Source organism: Ochotona princeps, chromosome 2, assembly GCF_030435755.1.
Source record: "Ochotona princeps isolate mOchPri1 chromosome 2, mOchPri1.hap1, whole genome shotgun sequence".
Classification (NCBI taxonomy): Eukaryota; Metazoa; Chordata; class Mammalia; order Lagomorpha; family Ochotonidae; genus Ochotona; species Ochotona princeps.
This window is the reverse complement of record NC_080833.1, coordinates 72,948,180-72,975,528: the sequence shown is the minus strand read 5'-3', so window position 1 is coordinate 72,975,528 and position 27,349 is coordinate 72,948,180. Positions and strand designations below refer to the sequence as shown.

The 27,349-nt window shown below is 40.5% G+C and overlaps 1 protein-coding gene across 1 annotated transcript; it reads right to left on the bottom strand.

Annotated features, from left to right (window-relative positions):
* On the bottom strand, positions 1 to 26,137 carry LOC101530597 (calcium-activated chloride channel regulator 2). The gene is made up of 14 exons (XM_004582080.2): positions 25,598 to 26,137; positions 24,665 to 24,802; positions 22,724 to 22,874; positions 21,117 to 21,225; positions 19,886 to 20,045; positions 17,092 to 17,319; positions 13,342 to 13,572; positions 12,304 to 12,481; positions 11,153 to 11,259; positions 10,620 to 10,844; positions 8,897 to 9,167; positions 6,255 to 6,425; positions 1,955 to 2,188; positions 1 to 514 (listed from the first exon to the last, which is right to left on the bottom strand). The coding sequence occupies exons 1-14, from the start codon at positions 25,781 to 25,783 to the stop codon at positions 90 to 92; spliced, it is 2,814 nt and encodes a 937-aa protein (XP_004582137.2). The 5' UTR covers positions 25,784 to 26,137; the 3' UTR covers positions 1 to 89.
* Between the last annotated feature and the right edge of the window lie 1,212 nt (positions 26,138 to 27,349).

The window sequence follows — 27,349 nt, the reverse complement described above, 5'->3', positions numbered from 1 at the left end:
TTGATGTTACTGGTGAGTTTTTACAAAGTATGAAAGTCATAGGTCTTACATCTATGAAAGAACATGGTTTGTAGGGTTTGTAGGGTTCTTCATAGTAATTGTGTTCCATTTTCTTCCTTGTCTGCTCTTTTTCTCCTATTTAAAGCACAATGTGCTATAACTATAATAAGGCAAGCCATTCCTATTGAACCAATCGCTCCCTTTAGTATAAGATGATCTCTGGTAAGTACAGGAATAGAATTCAGAGGAATAAATAGAGACACTTGGACAATGTTAGACACAACAGACTTCAAGGAGTTCCTATCCATTGTTCGTATGGCCACATAAATTCTGTGGCTTTCTTCACGAAGTTGATACTCAGATCCATTTGTGAAAAATTTGAGTGAGAATGTAAATAACTCCCTGGTGCCAGCTTGGTGAGGACTTAGTTTTGACGTATTCACTAAAACAGCATTGTTAAAGTCATCTCGAATATTCTGAAGACTGTTACTCAGTCTTATTTCATAGCTGGTAGCTGAAATTAAGAAATACAATGAGATGGTTATATCAACTTAAGTTCTCTAGCTTATTAGTAATGATGAATGAGAATAACAACAAAATAAAATACTTTAAACATAACCAGAAATATGAATATGAACAAATATTAAAATATCTCATTAGGATGCCTTGAAACTTAAACAAGAACACTTACATTTTCTGAAAGGCCAGATTTAGAATAATAAAGATATTTCCCCCATCTTGTCTTGTGAATTTCATGTGATTCTATTAAAAAGGCCAATAGGAGCAGGCATTTGGTGCAGTGGTCAAGTTATCACCTGAGAGGCCCATCTCTCATTGACATATCTGGGTTTCAGCGCTGGCTCTGCCTCTATTACAACATTCTGCTTACGTGTACTTGTGATGGCTCAAATTGTTGGGACCATGTCACCTTCATGGGAGATATGAATGGACTTCCTGACCCCTGGTTTCACCCTGGCCTAGCCTTGGCTGCTCTGGGCTTTTGAGGAGTAAATTATCTTTTGGAAGGGGCTCACTCTCTGTCTCTCTCTCTCTGTCTCTCTCTCTCTATCTATCTATCTCTCAAATGAATAAAATGAAAATGCTTGCAATTCCTCCTTTTACAATATTCACAGTGGCTATATAAAAATCCAAGCAGTTACTAGGGAGAAGGATTAACCTTATTAAATAGAAAAATACTGTAATACTTCAATAGCAAAAGCCACCATCTACTCGAGTTTGAATAGATGTAAATCCAAGCATAGACCAAAATCTGTTCAGTAACTTGGGTCATTATAAAGATGACATTCAAATTAGTTGAAAGAAATTTAACTGTCTCAATAAATTGTGTTCTGATAATTAGACAAAAAGCTAGGAAAAAAGAAAGACGGTACAAGGGGGAAACATGAATGTTAGCAGAGGCCTCACAAAAGGAAAATATAAAGTAGCACTCATCAGTGTCCACGCCAGAAAGGATAAGGCAGCCGTAATTCAAGAGACGGCTTCCCAAGTCCTTAAAAGAAAAAATAAATAAATAAGGACAGCCGAGTGAGAGGGGCCAGGGATCCAGGGCTTGTATGAGTTACGGGACGTTCTTCCCTAGACCTGACTTGTAAAAATCACGAATGGTATCCATTGTCCTACTTTGAGAAGATGAATCACCTTTAGGATTTGGAAGCACATGTTCTCTTCCCACTGCAGAGAGATCTGTGTCTCTCTGTCTGCCAGCAAGAAAGACTTTTGTAGGATCAGCAGCTGCAACTAACCCAGTCTTAGCCCCACTCACTTGCTGGCCTCTGGGAACCGCTGCCTTAGCAGCAATGCAAAGCTGCTCAGGACAACCTTTTGCAGCTTTTTCAGCTCTGAACTCTCAAGGTGTTTCACCCAGCTTAGCCTTTCAGTTACAGGAAATGCTGGTTAGTAGGTGAAAAACGTGTGATGATGTCAGCAAACCTACCCTGGCCTTGATCAAAATCTTCTCCAGGTGCTGTCCAGGATAAAGTCACCTCCTCTTCCACTCTGGCAGCTTCCAGGTCAATAATTTTACATGGTGGAAACACATGAGGGTGGGGGCCAGTTGGGACTCCCCGCACTGAGAAGGAGCCCCCGGAACTTGTTCGGCTAAAGCCCCACTTTTGTTTCTCCTCTTTGCTGTGTACTGGGTTTCTTGGAGCATTCATCTGAATATTACCTGGGACACAAAAGAAAATAGCCAAAACTCACAAATTACATCCCTGTTGAACAGCTTGTTCGTGGCAGATTATTAAGTACCATTTCCAAAGCCCTTTTCTTGACGTATCTTTAGAAAAACTGAGCTTGTTTATTCAGTCAGTCATCCATTCACACATGCTACACCAGTTATCACAAATAATATCCCTCATGAACTTATAGTCAAATTAATCATGTTAATAACACACATTTATCATTGTGATAAGATGTAAAAGAGGCAGGGAAAAACCACAGGTGTATCATTTAGGTTGATTATAAAGGAAGCAATCTTTTAAATGTTTCCTGAAAGTTGTTGAAGTGAAGTAGATAAGCAACAGATGTAGAACATTCCAGTAAAAAGTAAGCTTGCTTAAGAACTGCAATTTGTAGAAGAGTTTTCCAGGAAAAACAAACCAGCAAAACAAAGAAATAAGGAGGATAGTTTGAGAGGGCCATACAGGACAGTGTAGTTGGATTTAGATTTTAATCTTACATCCTACAGAGAAGCAGACAGTGATGTGATGATATTCATGTTACTGTAAATGTTCTGTTTTTCTCTCTATTGTAAATTTTGCTTTACAGTTTTTCATCTAAGTGTAAGTATAGTAACTATGTAGTACAGATTATCACATACAGATGTGAAGATACAATGCAGTGTTCATCTCTACCTCCAAATCGAAGTTGGACTCCCAATGAAACTGTTGAATGAAATTTGACAATAGCATGCTGGATTCCCTGCATTGTCCATGCCTACAATGTCAAGATAACTTAAATAGCACAATGATGGACTTATGACTGATTGTGAAAGACTATACCATTGTAATAACATGGAGGAAATTAGTCTGTGTGGGGGGGGGGGGTGAGGATTAGAGGAAGGGAGGAAATCCCAGAGCCTATGGAACTGTATCATGGAATAATAAATTAAGTAATTCAAAATAATAATAATAAAAAATAAAAGTCACTCTGGCTACCTGGTGGAGAGTGGATTAAAGAATAGTAGCAAAGAGGCCACTCAGGCAGCCATTCTTTTGTTCAGGTCAGAGTAGGTGTTTGCCCTGGTGGTTAAGACCCACTGAAACAACAATAACCCATGCTGGAGTTCCTGAGTTCAAGTCCTGGCTCTGCTGCTGATGCCAGATTTTGTTGATATATTCCCTGTAAGGCAGCATTGGTGAGTCAAGTACCTGGAACCCACGGAAGAGACTAACATGGAGTTCCTGGCTCTCAGCATTGACTTCAGTACTGCTACAGCTGTTGTGGGCATTGTGACAAGCAGATGGTTGGACTCTCAAACAAACAAACAAACAAACAAACAAAAACAAAATTGGGGCTCGGCGCGGTAGCCTAGCAGCCAAAGTCCTGGCCTTGAATGTGCCAGGATCCCATATGGGCACCGGTTCTAATCCTGGCAGCCCCGCTTTCCATCCAGCTCCCTGCTTGCGGCCTGGGAAAGCAGCCTAGGATGGCCCAAAGCCTTGGGACCCTGCACCCAAGTGGGAGACCTGGAGAAATCTCCGGGCTCCTGGTTCCTGGCTTCAGATTGGTTCAGTTCTGGCCATTGTGGCCATTTGGGGAGTGAATCCACAGACAGAAGATCTTCCTCTCTGTTTCTCCTGCTCTTTGTATATCTGACTTTCCAATAAAAATAAATAAATCTTTTTTTAAAAAATTCAGGTGGAGAGAAGATAGCAGGTGGGCTAGATGGTAGCAGTGGGGGAGGCAAGAAAAAATGTATTTCAGACAAAATTAGAAGAAAATGTTGGTGGATTCAAATATGGAACAATGAAGGCAGATTAACTATTTGAGAGGAGGTGTAGGCTAAGCAGAAAGATACTGATGATAAGTCGTAATTTTTGAGTACCTACAATGTACCAGAATGACTCTGTGCCAGTAATTACTCTAATTACTCTGGATGTAGCAGATATTTAATTTTCTGAGCAAGACAATGAATGGGGTGCAATTACTACCCCACACTTTTGCAGTTGGTAAAGTGAGGTACACAGAAGTTAACTAACTTGCAACATTACACACCTAGTAAATGCGGGGAGTCAGTTTCAAATCCAGGCACTGACGCTCAGCTGGCAGCATGAGAAGGTTAGGACTGAGCTCTGAAAATTGCCGACATTTACAGATCCAGCAGACAAGAAGGTGCTGGAACAAAGGACTGAGCAAAAATTTCAGAGAATGAGAATTGGGAACCAGGTGGCCACTTGGGAATAGGGTCACAGCAAGCCCAGTGGAGTGGTCAGAGCGGAGCTCAGATGGCAGAGAACAGAACAGTCAACTGGAGGTGGGAAGGCTTAGCGCCCAGGGTCAGGATAACTGCAGGGAACTGGATGAGAAGGAGTACAGGAGTGACTGTCCGCTGGGAGGTAAAGGATACAGTTGCTGCTGTGTCAGGAGATTTATTTGCTGGTACAGAAATAGAGCAGCTGCTGTTTTTCAGTGATGGGATTCCTTAAGGTCACTGCCCCAAGATGAGTTGATAAAGGGAATAGTTTTGTATACTAGGCAAGCAAAAAGAAACCTAACATTTCTTTTCTGTGCACTCTCAAAGGTGTAGATGCAGTGCGTATATTAAACCATCTTGAATACTTCTAATATTACTGTATTGTAAGTACTGATACTTGCATCCATGGCTTTAAAAAGATATTCAGACCATCTGAAGTCTCCTTGACAAAAATCAAATTCTTCCTCTGTTTTGTATCCCAAGTTGATAGGATTAAGCCTGTCATCTAGCATCTTTCAGAAATGCTACATATATGTTAGAAAAGGAATATCCATTTAGAAACAAAATATTACATACATTATACAAAAATAATATCTATGCAAAGTATGTTGCTGTGGGAGTTTATTGACACTAGTTTTGAAATCATCTAAATTATGGTAAGTAGACATGAGAGTAAACTATGTTCTATGTGACATAAAAAAAGGTCAGAAAATGCAAAACCCTTGTATGATCTTAACTATATTGTAGTGGAAAGTACACAAAGAAAGTTAGAATCATGTTGTAGAATAGTCCCAATGATTGATCACAGCTGTCAAAACACATGTGTAGTTTTACATAAATAATACGAAGTTTTGGAAATGAAAATGCTTAGAAATGTTTTGACAGTTTTGAAAGACTACAGAATGATAGATTTTTTTCTTTGACTTCCAAGATCACCTTCCACCTGAAACTAAAAACAAGTGACATTAGAAAGAAAAAATATATTTCTCTTCTAGTTAGTTGACATTTTTATCTGAAAGAAAGTCAGACTCAGAAATTGCTCAGATGTCTGTAACATCCAAGTTTATCTTTATCACGAACACGTTTTTGGGGTGATGGTTATTTTTTTTCGTCTTTCAGCTGTTAATGACTTTTTGCCTCTGTCTTTGTCAAACTGCTATAGATGAAACACAGGTTTAAGAACTGAGAGAACTCAAGCAATCTCTGTGTCTGTGTATCTGTTAGTAATTCCAATGAAGCAGTCACATGATAAAGGTCAAAATAATGATTAAAATTAAGGCAGGAAACAATAAGATGCTGGACTCTATGTTTGGTATATGCTTGCAATGAAAGAATCTCAACTGAACTTGAACTGTGGCAATGCAGCAAGGTGGAGGAATCCACCATGGGAGGAGGGTTTGGGGAGGGGTGGGGGGGAATCCCAGAGCCTATGAAACTGTGTCACATAATGCAATGTAATAAAAATAAATAAATAAATTTTAAAAAAATAAAAGGTAAAAAAAAAGAAAACAAATAAACCTTAAAGTTCAGGTTGAAGTGCCAAAAAAAAAAAAAAAAAAAAAAATTAAGGCAGGAAGAGTATCCTGTGGGAATAAGCTGTTGCCTTCCCAATATCTACTACCCAAGAATCGGTAAGGACTGACAAGATAGGCAGCAGATTACACACTGACTCAATTATAAAGAGTTAAATATGGAAACAGAAATTCCATGTATTTTTATCATCTCTGCCTCTGTAACACACACACATACACACACACACACACATACACACACACATACACAAACATGTTATTCAAATAAAAGTGGTCATGACGCTTACCATTTGCTATGTAACCTGGTACGTACATAGCATGACTTCCTGGAATGGAGTGGGCTAGGATATGTGTGCTGGGAGAGTGACTGACATGTACTTTCACGCTATAACTGCCATTTACAGCAAAGGAGAAAAAATATCTCGAGTAAATTCCATCATTTTTTATAATATCAGCACCTGTATAAACACACCAAAATTCAATGTCAGCATGTGTCATCAAAGTTCATTATTGAGTCACAAAACTCATAAGGTAATAAAAATAAAATGCATTTCCCTCATTCTTTGCATTTTCGTGTGTGTTGTCATGCTCATAGCTACTCATAGCTGCTTTGATATTGGTAAGAGATTGAAAACTGGTAATGCCATAATTTCTCTGTCATTACTTGACCTCTGAAAACTGTTTTCTAAAGATGAATCAGTTGTACCTACTTCAGTATTAAAAACCTTAAAAATCATCTTTAAAGTACTTTCATCCCTACCACTGAACAGAATATCAGTACTTTCATCCCTACCACTGAACAGAATATCAGTCTTTTATGAAACTAAGCACAATTTTAAAATTGATTATGATCACAGATCCTTCTGAAATAAAAGTTATTCTGTTCCCCAGGATATGAATATATATATAAATATATGCATTTTTATATGATAAATGTTTATGGATAAAAACTATGGTGGCCAAACAATGATACAATAATGTGAAATTCTTTAATTTCCTCATGGGAAAGTAAACAAAACTGCTGCTTTAGATTCCCAGGGGCTTGCTGATCTGGAGTTGGACAGGCTGCAGTTCTGCCCATTGTGCCTAAGCTTCAGGGGGCATACTGAAAGCTTGGTCCATACTAGATGTTCTTCCTTTCTCATTCTTCCTCAGAGCACAGTTCATCTGCAAGCCAAGTCCATCGCTGAATGGCAGAAGTCCTAGATCCCAAGACAGCAATGGGAGATCCAGCTTAGTTCAAGTATAGATGGCATTCACCATTCAGATACTGCTGGCCATATGGGATAATAAGTTTCTTGTATCCTAGCAATCAGTTCAGTTCTCACAACACACAGCATCCTGTAAGCCAGTATTCTATGTTGTTAACGTTTTCTAGAATTCCCTTTCTCTACTACAGAAGCAGGACTCCTACAAGGAAAAAGGTGGGGACATAGTCAAATAAAATAGGAAGAGCTGAAACACCTCATTGAAAAAAATGTGTTTATAGGAAAAACAGAAAAATTGTATTTAGTGATCCATGATTAGTAATAAGAAAGCGTTTATTTGCTGAGAGAATGCAAAGGAAATTTTCTTCGTATCACACTTACAATTACACCTCTTTCAATCATTATGAAAGAAATAAATAGAGGAGGAAACCAAAGTCACATTTTCATGCTAAAGTACTACTTTCATTGTTGCTTTCATTTGGGTATAAATTTAGATATGAAGTGCACGGAATGGTTCCAGGGAGAAGACCATGGAAGTGAGTCGAGCGTTTTTGCCTAGGAGAGCAGGGTTTGTTCTTCCAAGCCAGTGCAGAGACTGTGGCAAAGAAGAAGCATTCTGTGAAGTGCACGACTTTGGACTGTGGATGAGCAAGCACAGACCCAGGGGTTCATCTGGCTCCCTTCCAATAGGCACAACATGAAGACTCCTCTGTTCTCCCTCAGAGAGAGAGCTGAATGAAAAGCTTTTGAATGAACTTCTCTTTTATAAATGCCATGTGTAGATGTCATAAGACACCAATAGGCTGCCTACCTGACGTACAGGGGGAAAATAAAATCCAAAGACCAAAAAATAAGCAGAGAAAAAGAAATAATCTTCTTAGTAGAAGAAGCACTTGAGACTGCCAACATAACCCTTTTAGGTCTACTCTCATCCTGAGTACTTGGTTTAGGGGGAAAAAAAGAATAGAAAGGTAGAATAACAAAATAGTTTATTTTTAAAAGTCAAAAAATAGTGGGAAAAAGTCCAAGTGCTGCTGTTTTCCTGGCCTTGTACTGTACTGGCTGTCCTGTAGAACAATGAGGCTCTGAACTCTGTGTGTGCAGAACAAGAGCTTGGGAGTTGGGCTGGTTGGTTTTCCCAGTAGGGAAATCCATACTGTGATTCCACTAGGCTTGCTGCTCTACTCTGCTGAGAACTAAATCACATACTATAAAGGCACTAATTGTGCTGTGTTTTCATCAACTCAACTACCTGCCCAAAAAATAGTTGAGGCCTAACGCATCAGTCACACATTCAATTTCCTTCCACCCCCCCCACACACACTTAGATTGGTGGGTGGGTGGGAGGGGGAGAAATGATCTGCCGCTATATCTCTCTTTTTGAGTTCCATTTGCTATTTTAGTTGTCTGATTATTTCATAAACTGGTGAATCCTGGAAGGAATAGGGTATGTCCTAAGGACATATAAGCATGGGATCACATGAAGTAAGAGTGGACAGTGTCGTTGGTCTTAAGGAAGCCCAGACCAAGGCACCAAGTAACTTTCTTCCAAATGGTGCTCACTCTTAGCTTCTTAGAGGAGTCCCTTGGATTGGAAAAGTTTGAATCAGAGAAATAATGGGGTTGGTGGAATTTTACAGGTAGAGTTCATGTCGCTACTACTGCATACCATCACTTGAGAACACGGAGACGATGACCCTATAACATTCCTTGTTGCTCACCTGCTCCATTGTCAAGAAGTTTTAGTGTAACAGGCTGCCCAGTCTCTGGCTCAACTGTAGCAATTACAGTGGCATTAAGAATGGGATAGAACCCCTTTCTCACAATTGCATAAATCATCACAGGGTCAGGAAAATGGGTGTCATCTCTGTCTACGAAGGCCTCCACAATGGCCGGGGGCACAGCCGAGGTGGAGGCACGAGAGGCCACAGTCATTTTCAGAGCTTGAGGAGAATGGTGTGTATTGTTCAGTGTGTAAGTCCAAGGTCCAGGCTGCAAAACAAAGACTTTTTGTTTTGTAAAATACGTAAAACAAACAAACAAACATCTTCAAAGAGATTCAAGTGCTTAGCCATCAAGATCTAGTCATCCGTCTATCTAGCCATAATCCATTAAACATCTTCCTATCCTCAGCTCACTTATCACGTATTATTATTCTGCCTGTCCATCTTCCTTCGGTTCTCTTTTTTGGCTCAAGCTGGGTAACAGAACAATGGCAAGAACCTTCACATGAAAAATGTCCCTGTTACATGGCATCTAATCGAAGCTAAGTGGTCAAAGGGAACAAGAGGTATGTAAAGTTTCACAGACTTTGAATGTGGGTGTGAAAATAACATGATGGATTTGGAGAAAAATGTTCAGTAGCAGTAGGAAGTAGGATGATTAGGAGAAGAGATAATCTCAAGAGTAAAAAACAATCTTTGGCAGAAAACAAAACATGAGTTATTTATGTGTCACAGTAACCACTCAGATCTTATCCTGAGGCACCAGTGGTTTCTGATCAGGAGGCTGGTGGGTCACAGGGTTATGCTCAAGAAGGATTACTTAGATAGAAGATAAGAGTGGGGGAGGTGAGGAGCGTGCCAGGTACAAATCAAGGATACCAGCTAAGAGGCTGCCAACAAGGCTGGCAAAGGCAGGTTGTGATGAAGCATGGGATCCAGGCATATAGAAACAGATGTGGTCAATTTACAACCCTCTTTAGAATCCTCAATGGTTCCCTTTCCCCTCCATATTCAAAGCTCTACCCACTTTTAGCCATGCCAAGCCCTTGCAGATAAGACTTCTGCTTTCTCCTGTCTACTATCTTCTCAGGTTATTCTGTCATTCAGTTATACTCAGCTACTCACACTTCTATGAATAGCCAGGTTCTTTTTCTCCAAACCTTTCTGTATGCTGTTGTCCTATAACTAGAATATCGTCACACCTACCAGCCTTCTTATCTGCCATATTTCTGTTTTGGAGCCTTTACTTTCAGGAAGCATTCTCTTTTTGTCTCTTCTGTATGCTCTGATAATATCCTGTGCTTACTCCCATTATAGCATTTTATTGCAAATGACCTAGAACAAGACCCAGCACACAGTAGGTGCTCAAACACAAACACATTGCATGTATTCCTATCATAAATTCTAAGTAGATTTTTTTCCCAGCACAGAGACAAATATGTGCGTATAGATTATTAAATAAAGATAAACACTAGAAAAATTATTCGGACTAGCTGTGAAAAGCATTCATTTCCATCCCTGAATTGCAAAGTCTTTACCCAGTGCATACCTTAGTTGTTTCTCTTGCTTTCAATAGTCAAAAATTGCTTCATAAATTTAAAGTTGTTTTAATATAGAGCATTAGAACACATGTTCCCATATTCAATGCATTGATCACATGATCCAGTTGAAAGTCATATGCCTGGCTCATCGTCACCATGAATAAGCTCATAGCACCTACCTCAGCAGTTCCCGGAATCCGAAGACTAGCTGTCTGGAAAACTGGATTGATGATAAAATGGTTTGTGTGGTATTTTCTTCCAACAGGATCACATAATTCAATCTCAGGGGCCCCACTGGTTTGCCATGTGACAAAAAAGACAGTCTCGTTGCCTACGCTATTATCCACAGTCAGAGAGTTTTTTAGATGATGGTGAGGTTTGACAATTTCACTTGTACTTTCAATCTGTTAAAGAGATTTCCAGTGCATAAACAGTCCTTTCTCTTTCTCATTTATGAAAAATAAGCATCGACAAAGATCAAAATCATTTAATTCTGACATATACTGTTTATATAAATAACTTTTTCTTGTGAAAATGCATTGCAGAAATAGAGCATTATACATTACATATGTGCAGTTGCTACAAATATTTTGTTACAGTTAAAACAAGTGTCATTTTATTATTCTTTATCAAGAGATTTTACTTTTTCTCATATTATTTTTTCATCCACCACCCCGCCCCTCCATAAATGTAACACTCAGGAAATCCTGACCTGGATACTCTGCTGGAAAACGTCTCCAGTTCCAGAGGAAATTCTACCAAAAGCATCAATCATGCTATTGGAGTTTGATTGATCCGGAACAAAGAAGTTTAAACCTCCTGAAATATATGATTGGGATGCTTGCTGTTAAAACAGATAAAATAAGACAAAATGTCATATCATTTCCAACTTGCTTTCTTAGCTGTAGGGTGTTGGTGTGGGGAAGCAGGACTTGTCCTGGTGGGCTTCACATAGCATCCTAACACACCACATGGTCAGAGGCCCCAGGGCTGGTTCTGTCTGTTCTGTCCAGCTTCTGGGATCAGGGCCTAGAACCCAATAAACACTTACTGAACAGTTTGAGGCAATTTCTATCTCAGCTGGATTGCTATCTGTTTACCTTACTGTTTATAATTATGTTCAGAAAGCATATTTTTCTGAAACTAATTCAATAAATCCTATTTTTCAATTGGCAAATTGGTATACTCAATTTTTACTGAAAATAAAATTCTGTGCCTCACCTAGATTGAATATGTTTATATATATGACAATTCTATATTTTATCATTGATGTTAGTGGATTCAATCTTCAAACGTCATATTTAGTTCCATGATTATATGTTCAATGCTGCTTTAACAAAAAAATGATTTTAAAAAACATTTGTATATATTGCTAGCGGTGGAAAATTGAGACTTACTAAAGAAAAAATAGAAACAAAACAGAAAGCCCAAATTACAGATTTTAGCAGTGATTTTTGTGCTTTTTAAGGCAATCTTCTCAATTAAGCCATATAATCTGAGTTCTGTGGTGGTGCTTTATAATATTTACTTTCAAAGGACGTGATCTAAAAGATGAGTTTTTAGGGCAGGTGTTTGTCCTGGGGTTCAGATGCCTGTTCCACCTCTGATCGCCTAGGGTTGACACCCAGCACCAGACTCCACTCCTGCTGATGCAGATCCTGATGGACAGAAGGACAGTAGGAGATGGCTCAAGTCATCATGTTCCTGACACCCCCATGCCAAACTTAGATTAAGCCTGGCTCCCAGTTTCATATGGGAATTCTCTCTCTCTCTCTCTCTCTCTCTCAGGCTCTCTCCTCTCCTTCTCTTTCTGCCACTCAAATAAAATATTTTTAAAAAGACAAGTTTTACAAAGTGTGTGACCTGTACGATGTGCCAATCCCTCTAGGTTTCGGGCTGCAGATGACCCCAGTGTGATGGAATGGACGGTTGAGCCGCTGCTGAGCACACTGAGTAAACAGCTGCCGATGTGCTCATCCTCACCACTGGTCACTAATATGATCACAGAGCCGGAAGCTTTGCCATTCAGTTTTTCCACCTCCTGAACATAAAGCATCAGTCATTTGAAAGGAAATGGAGCTGAAGAATCCATTTTACACAGTAAATGCATAGGCCTCTTTGAGGTTCCCTGTAGCTCCCCATAGAGCAAGCAGTGTGATGCATCCCCAGTTTAGAGTAGTGTCTGCCATAGAGGCCATAAGTACATGTGAGAGTCTTGCCTCTGAGATCCAGAGAGTGACCGGTAAAGGGGTCTGGAGCAATGCTTCTCAACATTTGAATTAGCTGGGGAGTTGAACAATTTTGGTGATCAGGTCGCACTCTAGATGAATTAAGCTATGATCTCTAGGGGTGGGACCCAGTCATCAGCAACTTTAAAGCTCCCAGGGGATTCCAGTGGGCAGACCAGCTTAAGGAACGCTTGCCTGTAGGCAGCAGCGACCATAGCTGATGTGTCTCACTGCAAATCAGATGCTTGCTGCATGGCTACATTCCACATGCAGAATCCAGACTTGTGCTGATTTAGACAACTCTGTCAGTCCTGAAGCACACCTTTGGCCTGGATGGACTCAGACGTGCTGGTCTAGACAGTAACAATGGCCACAGCCAGACTGTCTCAGAATGAATGGGGACAGTTTAGAAAGTGTCCAGGTGTTATTTAATTTCCTTAGCCTTAAATAAGTATGTATGAAGCAACTGTCACATGCCAAGTACTTTGGCAAGCACAAAGAGCACAACGGTGAGTAATGGCTTCTGACTTTCAAAATCATATATCATTACTCTAAAAGTTAAGAATGCTTTGAGCACTTTGCAACAGGTTGACCCTAATGAGAAGGAAGCTCAGGTACAAAAAGCAGGAAAAGAAAAGTCACGGTGATTGAGACTTAGGATTCTCTACTGCACCTCGTAGGCCTTCGTGAGTCCCGAGCAGATGCTGATTTCTGCTTCAGCAGCCACAGCTGTGGGCAGAGAGGAAACTAGCCGCTTGCGATCATCCTGGCTGCTAATTTGCTGGAGCGGCAGTCTGATCTCTCCTTTGCTACTGAAGCTGGCAATGACGACAAAGGTGTGAATTTCAACAATCTGCATCAAATAAAATTCTGCTGCTTGCTGCAATCGAAGGAGTCTGTCAGCCTATGTCCCAAAAAGGAGAAAGCACATATGAACATTTGATCGGTAGCTGAAAGTAGGAGTAAGATGACTTAAATTAACAAATATCTCAGCTAATATTGCAGAAACATCGGGTCATACTTTTTTGAGTGACATAATGCTGGATCTTGTTTGTTCAATTTTTGGTTCAATTTTTACAAAATAAAATTTTGTGTTATTAGCCGGGAGCTAGATCAGAAGTATAGTAACAGGGACATGAACCAGTGTCCATATGGGATGTTGGTATTGCAGATGGCAGCCTTAAACCAGTTTGCCACAATTCTGGCTCCTCTTTCTTAGTAAAATAAAGTTTCCCTGAAGATCAACTAAAAGATGTGTGAGTATATCATAATGCATCTATACAATGAGGCACTCACCAAATGCAATATTCACGCTCAGCTTTGGGTAGGTGATGCCACCTACTAATTCACTAAAGTCATTTGGAAGACTGCAGAAGAAGGGAGAGCAGCAGCAAGCTGAGTTCCAAGGGCCATGTGTTCGGGGATGTCTTTGACCCCTGTGTCCAACCTGGATACTTCCTTTCCTGCCAGGGCCTGTGTTTCATATTCATCATCTACCAGGTAACTCAAACTACACGCTCCAACTTTCTTAAATATTGTTTCTCTTACAGCACTTAGTAGAGTCTGCAAAATAAGCACTTGAATTCTGCCTTTAGCCTGTTGAAATTGTGACGATTGAAAAATTCTTTCTTTACTTGTCTTCTCATTTGCAAAACGGAACTAAGTAAAATTCAGAATGCAATAGTTATTGCCATCATCTTTTCCAACCATGACCTCTATTTCCAAACAGGTGTGCCAGAGATCTACTACTCCTCTGACAGCGGCTTCCATATCTTTAAACAGAACCTAATAGTCAATGTGTCACATCTCATTCAGATCCATACCAGGTCTCCTTCTCTACTGCCTCTTCCTCAGATCTACCCAATGTTAATGATAGCCATGCCCATCAGTCCCCTTTCTCTCAATAAGTCCTCCTAATTTCTAACTGTTGGCCACTACAGACACTGTTTCCTTTCCTGCATTGACCTGCTGACCTAACAAGCACCTACTATCCTTCAGCTCCAAGTTCATCCTTTTCAGTAAAAGTCTACTTTGAGCCCTGTATTCTACAGCAATAGATGCTGCCTTTTTAAATGTTCCCATAGCAGGGAACATTTGTGAGAATTTGTGAAATTTATTCACATGTATGGCTCCCTCATTAGGTCCAAGCATTTTAGAGTAGAGGCCCTGTTCTCCAAATCTCTATCCCACAGGCCAGCACAGCATAGGCACCTGATAAATGAATGAATGAATGGGTACAATGAATCAATGATGGTACGGGCAGGAAAAGGGAGGGTGACTTTGAAGTAAGTTTGTGCTTGGGGCTTATTTCTCTCCTGCTTGATTCATGTCTTAAGTGCAGCTATCTTTTTTTTTTTTTGACTCCATCCATTTTCACTCAACATGGGCAAGTAGCCCATATAATTACCCAGAGATCATGACTGAGAAAAGCCTGTCCTAGTCACTGGCAGAGAGATGGTACTATAAAATTATCCAGCTGCTGATCCCATCAGCACAGTTCTTAATATTTCAGGTGAGCACCCCTTCCCTGCCCATACACATCTCCATGTAGAGGCAAATATTCTAGGACTAATGAGGCACAGACCAGAGCAGCTCAAATGCTCTTCTTCCCTGTGCAATACAATCAAAATAAAAGCTGTCACTTATAAGTTATTATGAACCGAAAACCTCACATTTATTATCACATTTATTCTCCGCCAATATTCATATGATATAAGCAGTGGTAGGATAACAAGTATTTAAAATTTAGCTTTTTGGAATGACAAACAGGAGTGTAGGGAGTCGGAAGAAGAGAGGGATGTAAGGAAGGAAGGCAAATAGGAAGATACGAAGGAGCATGCCCTGATCTCTAGCAGTTGCCATTTGCTGTGGGTAAAGTTTCCCACCATTGCTGACTTCAAGCTAACAATGTAACATCACCAAATGCAGAGTTGGAAAGAAGAGTACAGTAACACACCTGTACAGATAGAATAAATCAGAAATAACCCTAAGACTATATAGATTAGGATTCTGCAGATTGTGTTTTGTTTTGTTTTGTTTTTAGAGTGCCAGATAGCAAGTACTTCAGGCTTCGTAAGCCCGAAATTCTCCGTTGCAACTACTCAACTCTGCCATTATAGCACCAGAATGGCCATGGGTGGTATAGTACATTCACAAATACGTTGTTTTTCTTAGACACTGAAAAATGAATTTCATATGATTTTCATGTGTCAAGAAACATTATTCTCCAGAATTTTTTTCCTCGCCACTTAAAATGTAAAAATACTTCTAGCCAAATCCTAGATCTAAATAATAGTAAAGCTAGTATTAAAGACAAAAACTGGGAAATGATGGATTTTGAGCAATTAATACATTTGTTTAGTATACTTAATTGTAAGATATACAGTTTTAAGTTCTTTTTTTTTTGAAAGATTTATTTATTTTTATTACAAAGTCAGATATACAGAGAGGAGGAGAGACAGAGAGCAAGATTTTCCATCTGATGATTCACTCCCCAAGTGAGACGCAACGGGCCGGTGTGCGCCGATCCTCCGATGCCGGGAACCTGGAACCTCTTCCAATCGGGTGCAGTGTCCCAAGGCTTTGGGCCGTCCTTGACTGCTTTCCTAGGCCACAAGCAGGGAACTGGATGGGAAGTGGAGCTGCCAGGATTAGAACCGGCGCCCATATGGGATCCCGGGGTGTTCAAGGCAAGAACTTAAGCCGCTAGGCCAAGCCGGGACCACAGTTTTAAATTTTAAAAATACCTGTGTTTACCAATTGGTTTGCAAGTTTCCTAAAGGTGTAATGGCTGATTCTTACAGAAGCCAGTATTATAATTTTATCTTATAGATGAGAAAGCTAAGCTTCAGAGAGGTCGTCTTGCTTACAATTACACAGACAGTATAGGAGGCAGGATTTAAGCACATCTGCCTGGTATCAGAGACTATGCCTTGGAACATATTCAGAGCTGAAGTCTCTGTACAGGTTGTTGGGAGTTGGCTAGATTGTTGGGTGACAGAGCTATGGTCATGTACATGTAAGGTTACAGGACATATGCACACAATGTGAGTCAAGCTCACTGCAAATTCCACCTATTGTTTTCAACCACAGATGCTTGCTTACCAATGTGTTTGTTCACACAAAGTCGCTGTGGCAAGAGTTTTTCTTATGTATCAGGGCTTCATAAAGTAATCTTGGTGGGAAACAAGTTGTCATCAATGGCAAAAATGAAGGTTGGGAGTTATCTGTGTAGTTCATTTATCTGCATTGTCCTGATTTCTGGGACACATTCTGAATTTTTTTCCCATCTCCATGAAAATAAGTTGTGATTGTTCCAAACCTTTGCATCTCCCATCCTTATCCTTACCCTCTTAAATAAGAATTAAGAACTAATAGAATGGAATGATAAATGATTTGCAATCATTTTGGTTCGAAGTGCTACCTCTGCCATCTTGATGGACACATCCAACACTAGACAGACCACCTTGTCGCCAGCCTGCACAACGGAGAATGTGGGAGGAGGTGGCAGCTCAGTCCCCCTCAGAGGAGTGCTGTGGTTGAAGTCAGCTGAGGCTGTGATTATGTCCCAGGCACTTGCAAGGCTGCATATCTGGTTCTGGCGGTTAGGAGCTTCTTGGTTGTGGGTACTTGTGTTACAGAATTCAACCACCTGCAAAGAGAGCAAAGTTGATGGGCTGAGAAGAGCACCCCTTCAGTACTGGAGATGTTTCTCATTCTCATGTAGCTTGGACAGAAAGACAAGGTGAGCAGACAGAACAGCAAACCAGGAAGTGTTACAACAAAGCACTTCTTTCCTTCAAGAAGGAGAGCTGGCTTGCAAATAAATGTTGGCATCCTTTTCTGACACCTGAGCACCTGGGTGATGCTGATTCTCATTAAAAGTTTGTTTGCACTTGGCTAACAGAAAGCAGACCAGGTATGTATACCTTAGCCTTAAGAAAACAAAATGATCTCCCTCCTTCCTCAGCATGATGTATTAAGAAAACAGCCAAGGAGATGTTATCTGTGTTAGACAATTCCATAGAATCAATAGTGAATGACTGCTGCACCTTTATTTATTGATCAGTCACCACTTATTGGTTTAGCTCAAATATTGATTTGTAACAACAAGATAAATAAATAAAAAATACAACTTAAATCTACTTCCTGACACTTCCTTTTCCTAATTTAAAATACGGAGGTAGCGTAATCAATTGATACACATGAATCCGTGTCAGCACCCACTTAAAGATGTGGCTTGCACTGCCAAGGAACGGAATGGACCGCTTGTCTCATTTCAGGCCTCCATACTGTCTGCTGACAGGATAGACTCTGAGATCTTAAAGAAATGTCACAGATTCTCTATCATAGATTCTCTAATCTCTCCTCTGATTTCACTGAAGAAGCAGCTGCGGCTTGCTAGTTGGGCAAGGAAATAGGTTAAAGCTGGTTTGGCTTAATTTCCTTTATCTCTCTTTCCCCAAATTATGGCTAAGAGACTGTGAAAGTTTATTCTGACTGGATGTTGATCACAAAGATTGTACTTTATTATAAACAATGGGACCAAACATATGAAATTGAGTTGGCATCGATACATAAGCTAGCAACTAAGAATATAGTGAATGGGACAAGAAACAGGCAAACTCATCGTCAAGTTACAAAACAATTCGGAGTCTTGATTAAAATTAGACTGAATTTTAAAAAAGCATCTTCAAGCAGCAAAATGTGTTAATCCAACGGACATGGGCCAGCCCAACCCAGCCAAGCACAGTACAGCTCAACCCATAGAGGGGTGACCCAAAGACAGGCCTTGCCGGTTTTTGTGACCCAGAAAGATTACAGCTCTCACTCACACAGCTTATTTCTTTCTGATTCCCTGTTCTCAAGGCAGGCTTCCATTGAGAATCTCACCACTCCCTTTATGGCTTCTCTCACAGTGAAAATGAACTGGCAAGAGAGGAAGAGACCTCTCACACAATAGCTATCACACGCTTTTTAAATACAGGTTTCCAAAGCAGTGTTCTGGAATTAGATGCTACAATATGTCTTTTCACTAATACGCCTGAGTTTCTGTTGCGTAGAGTAACGGTTATTAGGCTTTGTGTGAGACTTCGCCTTTCCATTTAATTTCTATACTATGTAAAATAAAAGAGAATTAGGAATTGCAAATAAAATAGAGTGGTTTGCTACCTCAGGTAAGAGTAGATAAAAAGTATATCACTCTTACTAATCCAATGTGTTTGAAAAAAATATTATTTGCCAGGGGGACTGAGGTAGAAGCAGACAGGCAAAGCTTTCTCCTTCCCAGTGGCTCCCTCCCCAAGTGCCCATGACAGGTGGCTATGGGGCTAAGGTTGAGCTGGGCTGAAACCAGCAGCTGAGGTGAATCCAAGTCTTTTATGAGGGTGGAAGCAACTTAACTACTTGACCACTGCCCACTGCCTTCCAGTGTCTACATTACCAGGAAGCTGGGGCCAGCAGCCAGGTCCTCAGACAAGCAACAACGGCATCTTCACTAAGGTCTTAACCACTGACCCCAATACTGCCCTCCTGATCATGCCCTCATCATCTTCCTATGCAATGATACAAGGAACCCCACCATATAAGCAACTAATTTTACAGTATACAGAGTCATCTAGATAACTCACTTCTCCTGGAGAACAAATGATTACTTTTCTAAGGTATTTTGGTAATTATCTTGAGGGGAGACTTTAAATTATTGCTCTGTAGAATAAAAAATTAGATGAACTCTAAGGTGTCCTAGGCTCTAAAATGTAGTGACCCTTGAGCTCAGCTTTGTGGTAGAGTGGGATAAGCTTCTGAGTGTGTTGTTGGCATCCCACATCTGAGTGCTGGTTGAAAGCTCCAAAAGCTCCAGTTCAGATCCAGCTTCTTCTAAAGCCGCTGGAAGGAAGAGCTACATGGTTCAAATATTTTGGGGTCTGCAACCCATGAGGGAGACTAGGAGAGAGTTCCTGGCTCTTGGCTTCAGCCTGGATTAGACCTGGCTGTTCTAGTCAGTTGGGAGGTAAATCAGCAGATGGAAGGCTTTACTTTGTATCTTCCTCTCTCTGTTATTCTGCCTTTCAAACAAGTAAATAAATCTTTACAAAAAAAGGAAAGTAAAACATAGTGAGCTTTGATTGCTTTGAAGTTTAAATACTTAAAGCATATCCATATGTTTTAACCAAGGATGAAATTTTACAGGATTTTTGCCATTCCAAGGCCATACTTACAGAAGACACACTTTGCATGAACATTATTGAAGCAGTGGCATTTTGGGTACTGTTGTAAACAAAAACGCATCCCTCTTTGAAAAGTTTACTGATGATACAGTTTTCTTGGGGACAAGGACCTTTTTCACATACAAAAATGCCTGTGATGTCAGATGAACACCTAAAAACAGAGAGACTTGAAATTGGGTTTATTTTAGAAATAGTTGAGTTTTCGACTATCTTACATAGTTATTTACTTGAAGTACAGTAGATTGCTAGGTACACATAAAACATTGCAAAAACTGCTCTATTAAGAAGTTTATGTATCTTGGAAATGCACTCTGTTGAATTTAAAAGCCCTGGAAAGAAGGGGCCTGCTTGCCAGGGGCTTTCACTGTTACCCAGATGACCTGTGGGGGGCTCAGGAAGCCCAAGACCACCATTATAACACAGCTCTTTTGAGTTTAATTTCATTGCACAGCTAGGAGAACAGAGAATGAGATTTAAAGGCTTCTTTCTTCAATAAGAATTACAAACATCAACGAAATTGAAAAACAGTGCAACTTTCAGGAAAGGATCAGATAGTATTTATCCAAATTGCAGTTACAAATTTGACCCATTTGTTTCTGAAGGCATTAAATATATACACATACCTACCTGCCTGTGTACATGAGAAATAACATATGTACAATATTATGCTTTGTAGCTTTACTGATAGTAACAAAATACTGAGAACAACACATTTGCCCAATAACATGGGATTGGTTGAATAAATTGTGGTTAATTTTACATAGTATAATACTATGTAGCTATTTTTAAACAGAATAAGGTAAATTATATATTCATATTTGAGTTTGAATAACTAAGAAAAGCCAGAGAGACTAATTAAAAAGGTTACCTCAATCTTATGCTTCTTTCAAAATTGAAATTAAAATTTACTTCTTCTCCATAAGCTTTCCGGATGAACTTCTCTCCCAAAACTCACATTTCGTTTTTTTATGAGTCTTTTTTTTTTAATTCTGGGAATCCAGGTATTTTTATGGGAGGAACAGGTTTAAGACAGTGGGTAATGTCAGACAGTTAAGGTATAATCTTTTATAATGTTTATCTATTGAACCACACATATATTTACTTACTTAAAAAACTTTAAGTAGAAAGCTATCCTCCTTGTTTAAATTTAAGCTGTCACTATAAACTTAATTTTAGAATCAAGTAAATAATGACAAATTTAAACATGACTAAAAGTACTAACCTTGTTACTTTAATTTGATTTTGTCCATTTATGTAGAAAGGCTTGTCATTGTTATATTCATCAAATACACCCCACCGGAGATGGGCCCACTCGTGCACAAACACTCTGCCTGAGGAAGAGAGAACTCTGGCTGTTGAGCTCCTACCATCTCAGTGAGGATCCTCGCTAAGCATTTGAAAATGTAACATAAGTTCTCTGTAGGAACTCACTCCTAAGAGTTTAAGTCCAACTACCTATTCCACTTTCCTCTTCCAGTTCCTGTTACTCTACCCCCAACATCATAAAAAGGCAGTGAGGGACCCAAAGTGGTGGCCTAGCGGTTGGGGCCCGCACCTTGCACGTGCCAGGATCCCATGAGGTCGCCGGTTCTGGTCTACTCCCAGCAGCCTCACTTCCCATCCAGCTCCCTGCTTGTGGCCTGGGGTGGGGGTGGAGGAGGGGGCAGTCGAGGATGGCCCAGAGCCCTGGAACCTGGCACCTGCGTGGGAGACCCGCGGGAGGAGCTTGGCTCCGGGCTTCAGTTGGGCTCAGCTTTGGCCTTTACGGCTGCTTGGGGAGTAAGTCATTGGATGGAGGATCTTTCTCTCTGTTTCTCTTCCTCTCTGTATATCTGCCTTTCCAATAAAAATAAACAAATCTTTCAAAAGAAAAAAAGATAATGTGACAATATGGACACATACAGGCAAATCAGTTGCACGTCTTTGTGGAGCTAGTGAAGATTCCCACCACCTCTGCTTCCCCAAGCTGCCTAATGGGCTGTTATTTCACTTCACGGAAGTCATTAGGTTCAGGCGTTGGGAAAAGAAGAAATATATCTGGGCAAGCAAACTGAGCCTTTGTCATCTTCAGTGCTACTCAAGCATGCCTTTTTCCTCGGTAGAGAATTCTTCTGTCTGCAGAAATGATTAAAATTGAAGGGTCAGGAAAGGAGGAAGCTCCTCTCCAGCTTGGGTGGTCTGTTCTCTTCTATTGTATCCCTTATTCTTCATGCTTATGTTTATTTCCAACTCTTGGTTCATGGAACTCCCCATCCCAAGCATCAAATCAGTTACAACTTTATTTCTAAGCCTCTAAATTATACATTTCTTTTCAAATTCAAATCGAAATTGACTTCTCCACAAAAGCTTTCCGAATAATATCCTCTCCCAAAACATAATCCTTCCCTTCCCGCCCCCTTCCTTCCCGTCCCCTTCCTTTTCCTTCCCTTCTTTTCCTCTCTCTCTTTCTCTCTCCCTCTCTCTCTCATTGGTTCCTTCCTTCCTTTCTTAATTGTGTTAAGCTCTAGAAACCAATGATACTTGCTAAGTTGACTCAGTCTGTGGCACACTGTGCAGTTTTTGGAGTTGGGACAAATAAAGGGATGGGAATTGTCCACGATGAACATCTTAGGGGAAGTTTGTGAATGCTCATGGATGTGAGAGGTGCTCAGGAAGCCATGTTTGTGCAAGCATTATCACCATGTTATGGTGACAAGGGCAAGGACAGATTCGATAGTTTCATGAAGAATTTTATAAAATACATTGTGTAGAATGTGGTATTTGTATGGAGAGGATGACAAAACACTTAGAGTTGCAAGATCAAAACATCACTGGAAAGGCACTACTTACCTCGTGAGCCATAGCCTGCAGTAAGTTTCTCACTCAGTAGGAAGGCAGGTGTGAAATGAATGTACTTTCCTTCCTGTCCACAGCCTCTGTGCTGCAGGGCAAATGGGTCATCTCCATGTGCTCCATTCCAGTCAGTCACAAGGACATTGGCCTGCATGAACAGAAGTGCCACCTTAAGACCCTGCCCCTGGGACTATGATGCTGGTGACCGAATGCGTGCTTTTGTTAAAGCATTTTGAACAATACACTTGAGGTCTGTGCCTTTCCCAGTGCAAAGCCACGCTTTAATTTAAAAACAGATTAAAGGGGTGGGGGGACCTTGCCCATGGAGTTTAGAATTCACTTACAGCCAAAAATCGATAGTCAGCACTTGTACAAACATTCCTATTTTAAGAGCTCAGCTAATTTACAGTACTTTCATTTGACCTTCCCATTTCCAGATTAACATATCTTTGTAAGAAATAAGGACTGTGATGGTCTGGTATTGTAAAAGGAAGTATAATAAAAATATTGGAAGTATAATAAAAATATTGGAAGTATAATAAAAATATTGGAGGAAATTTTATGAGCACTTATACCTCATTCAGGACAGCACTATAAAGTGTTTCAGGCTTTTATAAACAACTTTCCACAGATTATTTCACCAGTGCTATGTAATAGGACATACTCCTTTAGGCTCTGTTCAATTAGCTTAGACCTGGCTTTTGTTATCTGAGGGAGGAATACAAGGAATGGAAATTTTCTCTTTGTTTTTCAAATAAATAAATATATCTTTAAACCAACTCAGGTAACCTTTATTCATAGTGTATATTTCAGCATATGCTGCCATGGTTAACCATGATTTGAAATTTATGAGAGTCCTTAAGGTTAAGCTCTTTTGGGTTGAGAGAGAAAAAGAGCCCTCCACCCCACCCTCCCATACACATAATTCATCCCCAGCACACACACACACACACACACACACACACACACACACACACACACACACTTCCTGCATTCTTATTGCTTTACTGTTCTAAAGCAGCATCCTGGATTTGAACCAATGCGAAATTCCATTAATTTTCACCATGATATGAGAACAGTCGCATTGTTGTGTGTGGGTGGCCCCCGTTTCTGTGTAGATGTGCATGCTCACTGCTTCTGACAGGACAGAAATGAAGACGGTTACAACCAGGCTTGGTCACATCACAGCTCATCCTCAGCAGCATGAAACTGATTTTTGGTTCTCAGCTACAAACTTCAGACAGAAGACTGAATTATAAAGTAAAGCGATCCGGCCTGATGGCGTGGCCTAGCGGCTTAAGTCCTCTGCTTGAACGCCCCGGGATCCCATATGGGCGCCAGTTCTAATCCCAGCAGCTCCACTTCCCATCCAGCTCCCTGCCTGTGGCCTGGGAAAGCAGTCGAGGATGGCCCAAGGCTTTGGGACCCTGCTTCCATGTGGGAGACCTGGAAGAGGTTCCTGGTTCCCGGCTTTGGATTGGCGCAGCACTGGCCATTGCGGTCATTTGGGGAGTGAATCATTGGACGGAAGATCTTCCTCTCTATCTCTCCTCCTCTCTGTATATCTGACTTTGTAATAAAATAAATAAATCTTTAAAGAAAATAATAAAGTAACGCGATCATCTGAGAAGCTATGTGGACAAAGGCATTTTACTCAATTATTTTTATCATCTAATTTGCAATTATTTATTTTGCTCTCACTTTTTTAAGTTTTAAAAATGAAAATGCCTTAACAGTACAGTTGTGTGGTTGAAGTACACATTATTCATTTATTTTCTGAACAGCATTCTGCCCAGTATTAACACTTTTGCATCAATGTAAGTGGTTTGTTTTTGCTTAAATCCTCATTTTCAGGGCTTAAGCACAACATACTTTGGTATTTTTTTCCCCTCCAGGAGGAAAAGTTTAAGCTCACCGAATGAAATCTCTCATTCTTACCTTCTCATATGATTCATGCACTACTTTGCTGTAATTACTTGCTGACCATGTGGCAGGTATTAAAATCTGTATGCTCCGGAAAAAAACTCTTCTCTTGGTAGCATTGAATAGGTAAAAAGAAGCTTCAGTTATCATTTCCTAGGATGGACAAAAGAAAACTTGCTTTTATCCCTTGGCACTTCTTTATGCTTTGGTTTTCTGTTATTATTTCATGTTTTTAGAGAAAACACTTTACTTTGGGAAAAATCTATGAAGTGAAGAATTTGAAAAGGTTTTCTGGAAGAGATTTTAGGATACTAATTGAGTGTCTGGACTTGCCTTCATAAGTTTCCTGATTTTTTTAAAGCAGTTTAAGCTTTGGCAGAACAAATCCTTCTTACATCACACCTGTGGATGTGTTTGAGCCCACACCCTATGGCCATACTGATTTCATCCAAGCAATATCAAAGGAAGTTGCTGAGTAATGATCCTCCCTTGCCATAACAAAGTAAATAAAAACAATAAATAAATAAGAAGAGCTAGGTGAGCAGAAAGGTTTTTGCTCTTTGGCACTCTGCATGACTTCTCACCTTCTCTAGCTGATAATTCTCACTCTCAGGATGGAATTCATTAAGAAGATTTTAATAAGCACTAGCTTGCTTACTCATCAAAAAATTAGTCATTGTTTCTGCAGTGGGTTGTTACTTTTCTTCCTTGCTACTCCAAACACAGTTAAGGCAGGAAAACAGGAAGACTAAAGTTAGTAGTGACCAATGACAACAGAAAGAGGCTAGGCTAGATCAACCCTTAGTGATCTTGGTCATGTTGTAATTCTGGGTGCCCGTTTCAAGTGCTGCTCTACTCAAACTGCTCACATACAAACCAGGCATGGTTGTTAGCTTTATAAAGAAAACTACCAATCTGATTCAATGGGATAATGGTGCTGTCACTCACCTGAATGTTTGAGATGAGGATCTGACTCTCAGGTACCCGAGGATTTATTGCCACAAGGACTCCGTCATAGCCATTGTCTCGAAGTTGTATTCCAGCCTCCAGAAATCGGAGTTCTGCGCTTAGGGCAACCAGGATGGTCACCACCTTCCAGCTGTAGACAGCACCTGCATTGTCCCTGTGGGTCATGTTGTAGAGAAGCTTCTGGTTTACTTACAAAGGGTCTGCTGAGCACATCGTAGCTGGGGATCAGTATCAAAGCTGATGGTTGCCTCCTGAACTTCGGAGCTCTTAGAGTGTCTGACTCTAAGGAGGTGCCTTCTCTGAAAATCTGGGGTGGATCTATCTGCAGTCTTGCCTCGACAAGTCTTTTTTCTCTAAGGCAATGCCACGCTGACCTGTTCTGTGGCTGAGCTTTCTCCTGAATCATAGTTGAGCGAGAAATCTTCTGCTACATATTCACTTTTTCAGTCTTCTCAGAGGGAAGAGGACAAGAAGACAAAAGGAGCTTAAAAGCAGCAGGCCTGGCTGATTGGGCTGGCAGTCGGTGTTCCTAGATTGCTGGGTCCTCCTGGTGGTAGAAAAGCAGAGATCCACTGTAGTTTTCCTCTCCTTGTGCTTGATAACCTCCCCCACCAGGCCTCCCATGGCTTCCCCACAGCACTCAGTTCAGGTTTTGTTGCTTGTGAGAGTCCTTTGTTCTGAAGGCTTGGAAATCCGCCCTGCAGGCTTGTCCCTGGGTTACTGGGGTGAGGCAAAGTGGGCAATCGCTCCTGTGTAGGCCAGGGTGCAGGTATCAGGTGTCCCCCAGGGATGGCCAAGTGTCACATGCATGGATGACTATGCAAGCCACAGAGGTCTTTATTGCCCTTTGTGCACCAGAAGAAAAAATGGATTTATTTTTCAGCAAGTCTCTGCCAGCTTTCCATCTCTCTAGCGTTCATTTTAGCATCCTGTCTATATCAGGTTTCCTAAGTAATTTAGACTGGATTATAACACAATGATAATGATCATAGAGATTATTATAATATCAGAGTGCATAATTTCAAATCTTGGCTCTGATTTTGATTCCAGATTCCCACTAATTGCAACCTGGGAATCATCAGGGAATAGATCAAATACTTAAGTTACTTTTGTCCACTGGGAGACCTCGATTGGGTTCAAGGCTCCTGGTTTCAGTTTGGCCCAGATTTTTTTAAGGACATTTGGGGAGTGAATCAGTGGATGGAAGAAATCTCTTTCTCTCTCTCTCTCTCTCTCTCTCTCAAATAAAAAAACATAAATTTAACAGAATGAAAAGAAGAAAGTCTAAATGTATTCAAGGTTAAGATGATTATCATTGGGTTGGTTCTTAGTGTAGTAATAAAGCCACTGCCTGTGATGTTGGTATCCCGTATGGATATCAGTTCAAGTCCTGTCTGCTCCACTTCCAATCTAACTCACTGCTCATGCACCTGGAAAAGCAGCAGAGAATGGCCCAAGTGTTTGGGGCCACACATGGGAGGCCTGGAGGAAGCTCCTGGCTCCCAGCTTAGCATCAGTGTAGCTCTGGCCATTGCATCATACGAGGAGGGAACCAGCAGATGGAATATTTGTGCCTGTGTCTCTCCCTCTCTCTCTGACACCAGTCCCATTGTTTGTCCCTGTATCATGTTCTGTCTCAGTCTCCACTTCATTCTAAGACCCCTCTTTCTCTTCTACCTTAGTGATTAGGAGCTCCGCGTATAGTCACAGATACGAAGAAATGTCTTAGAC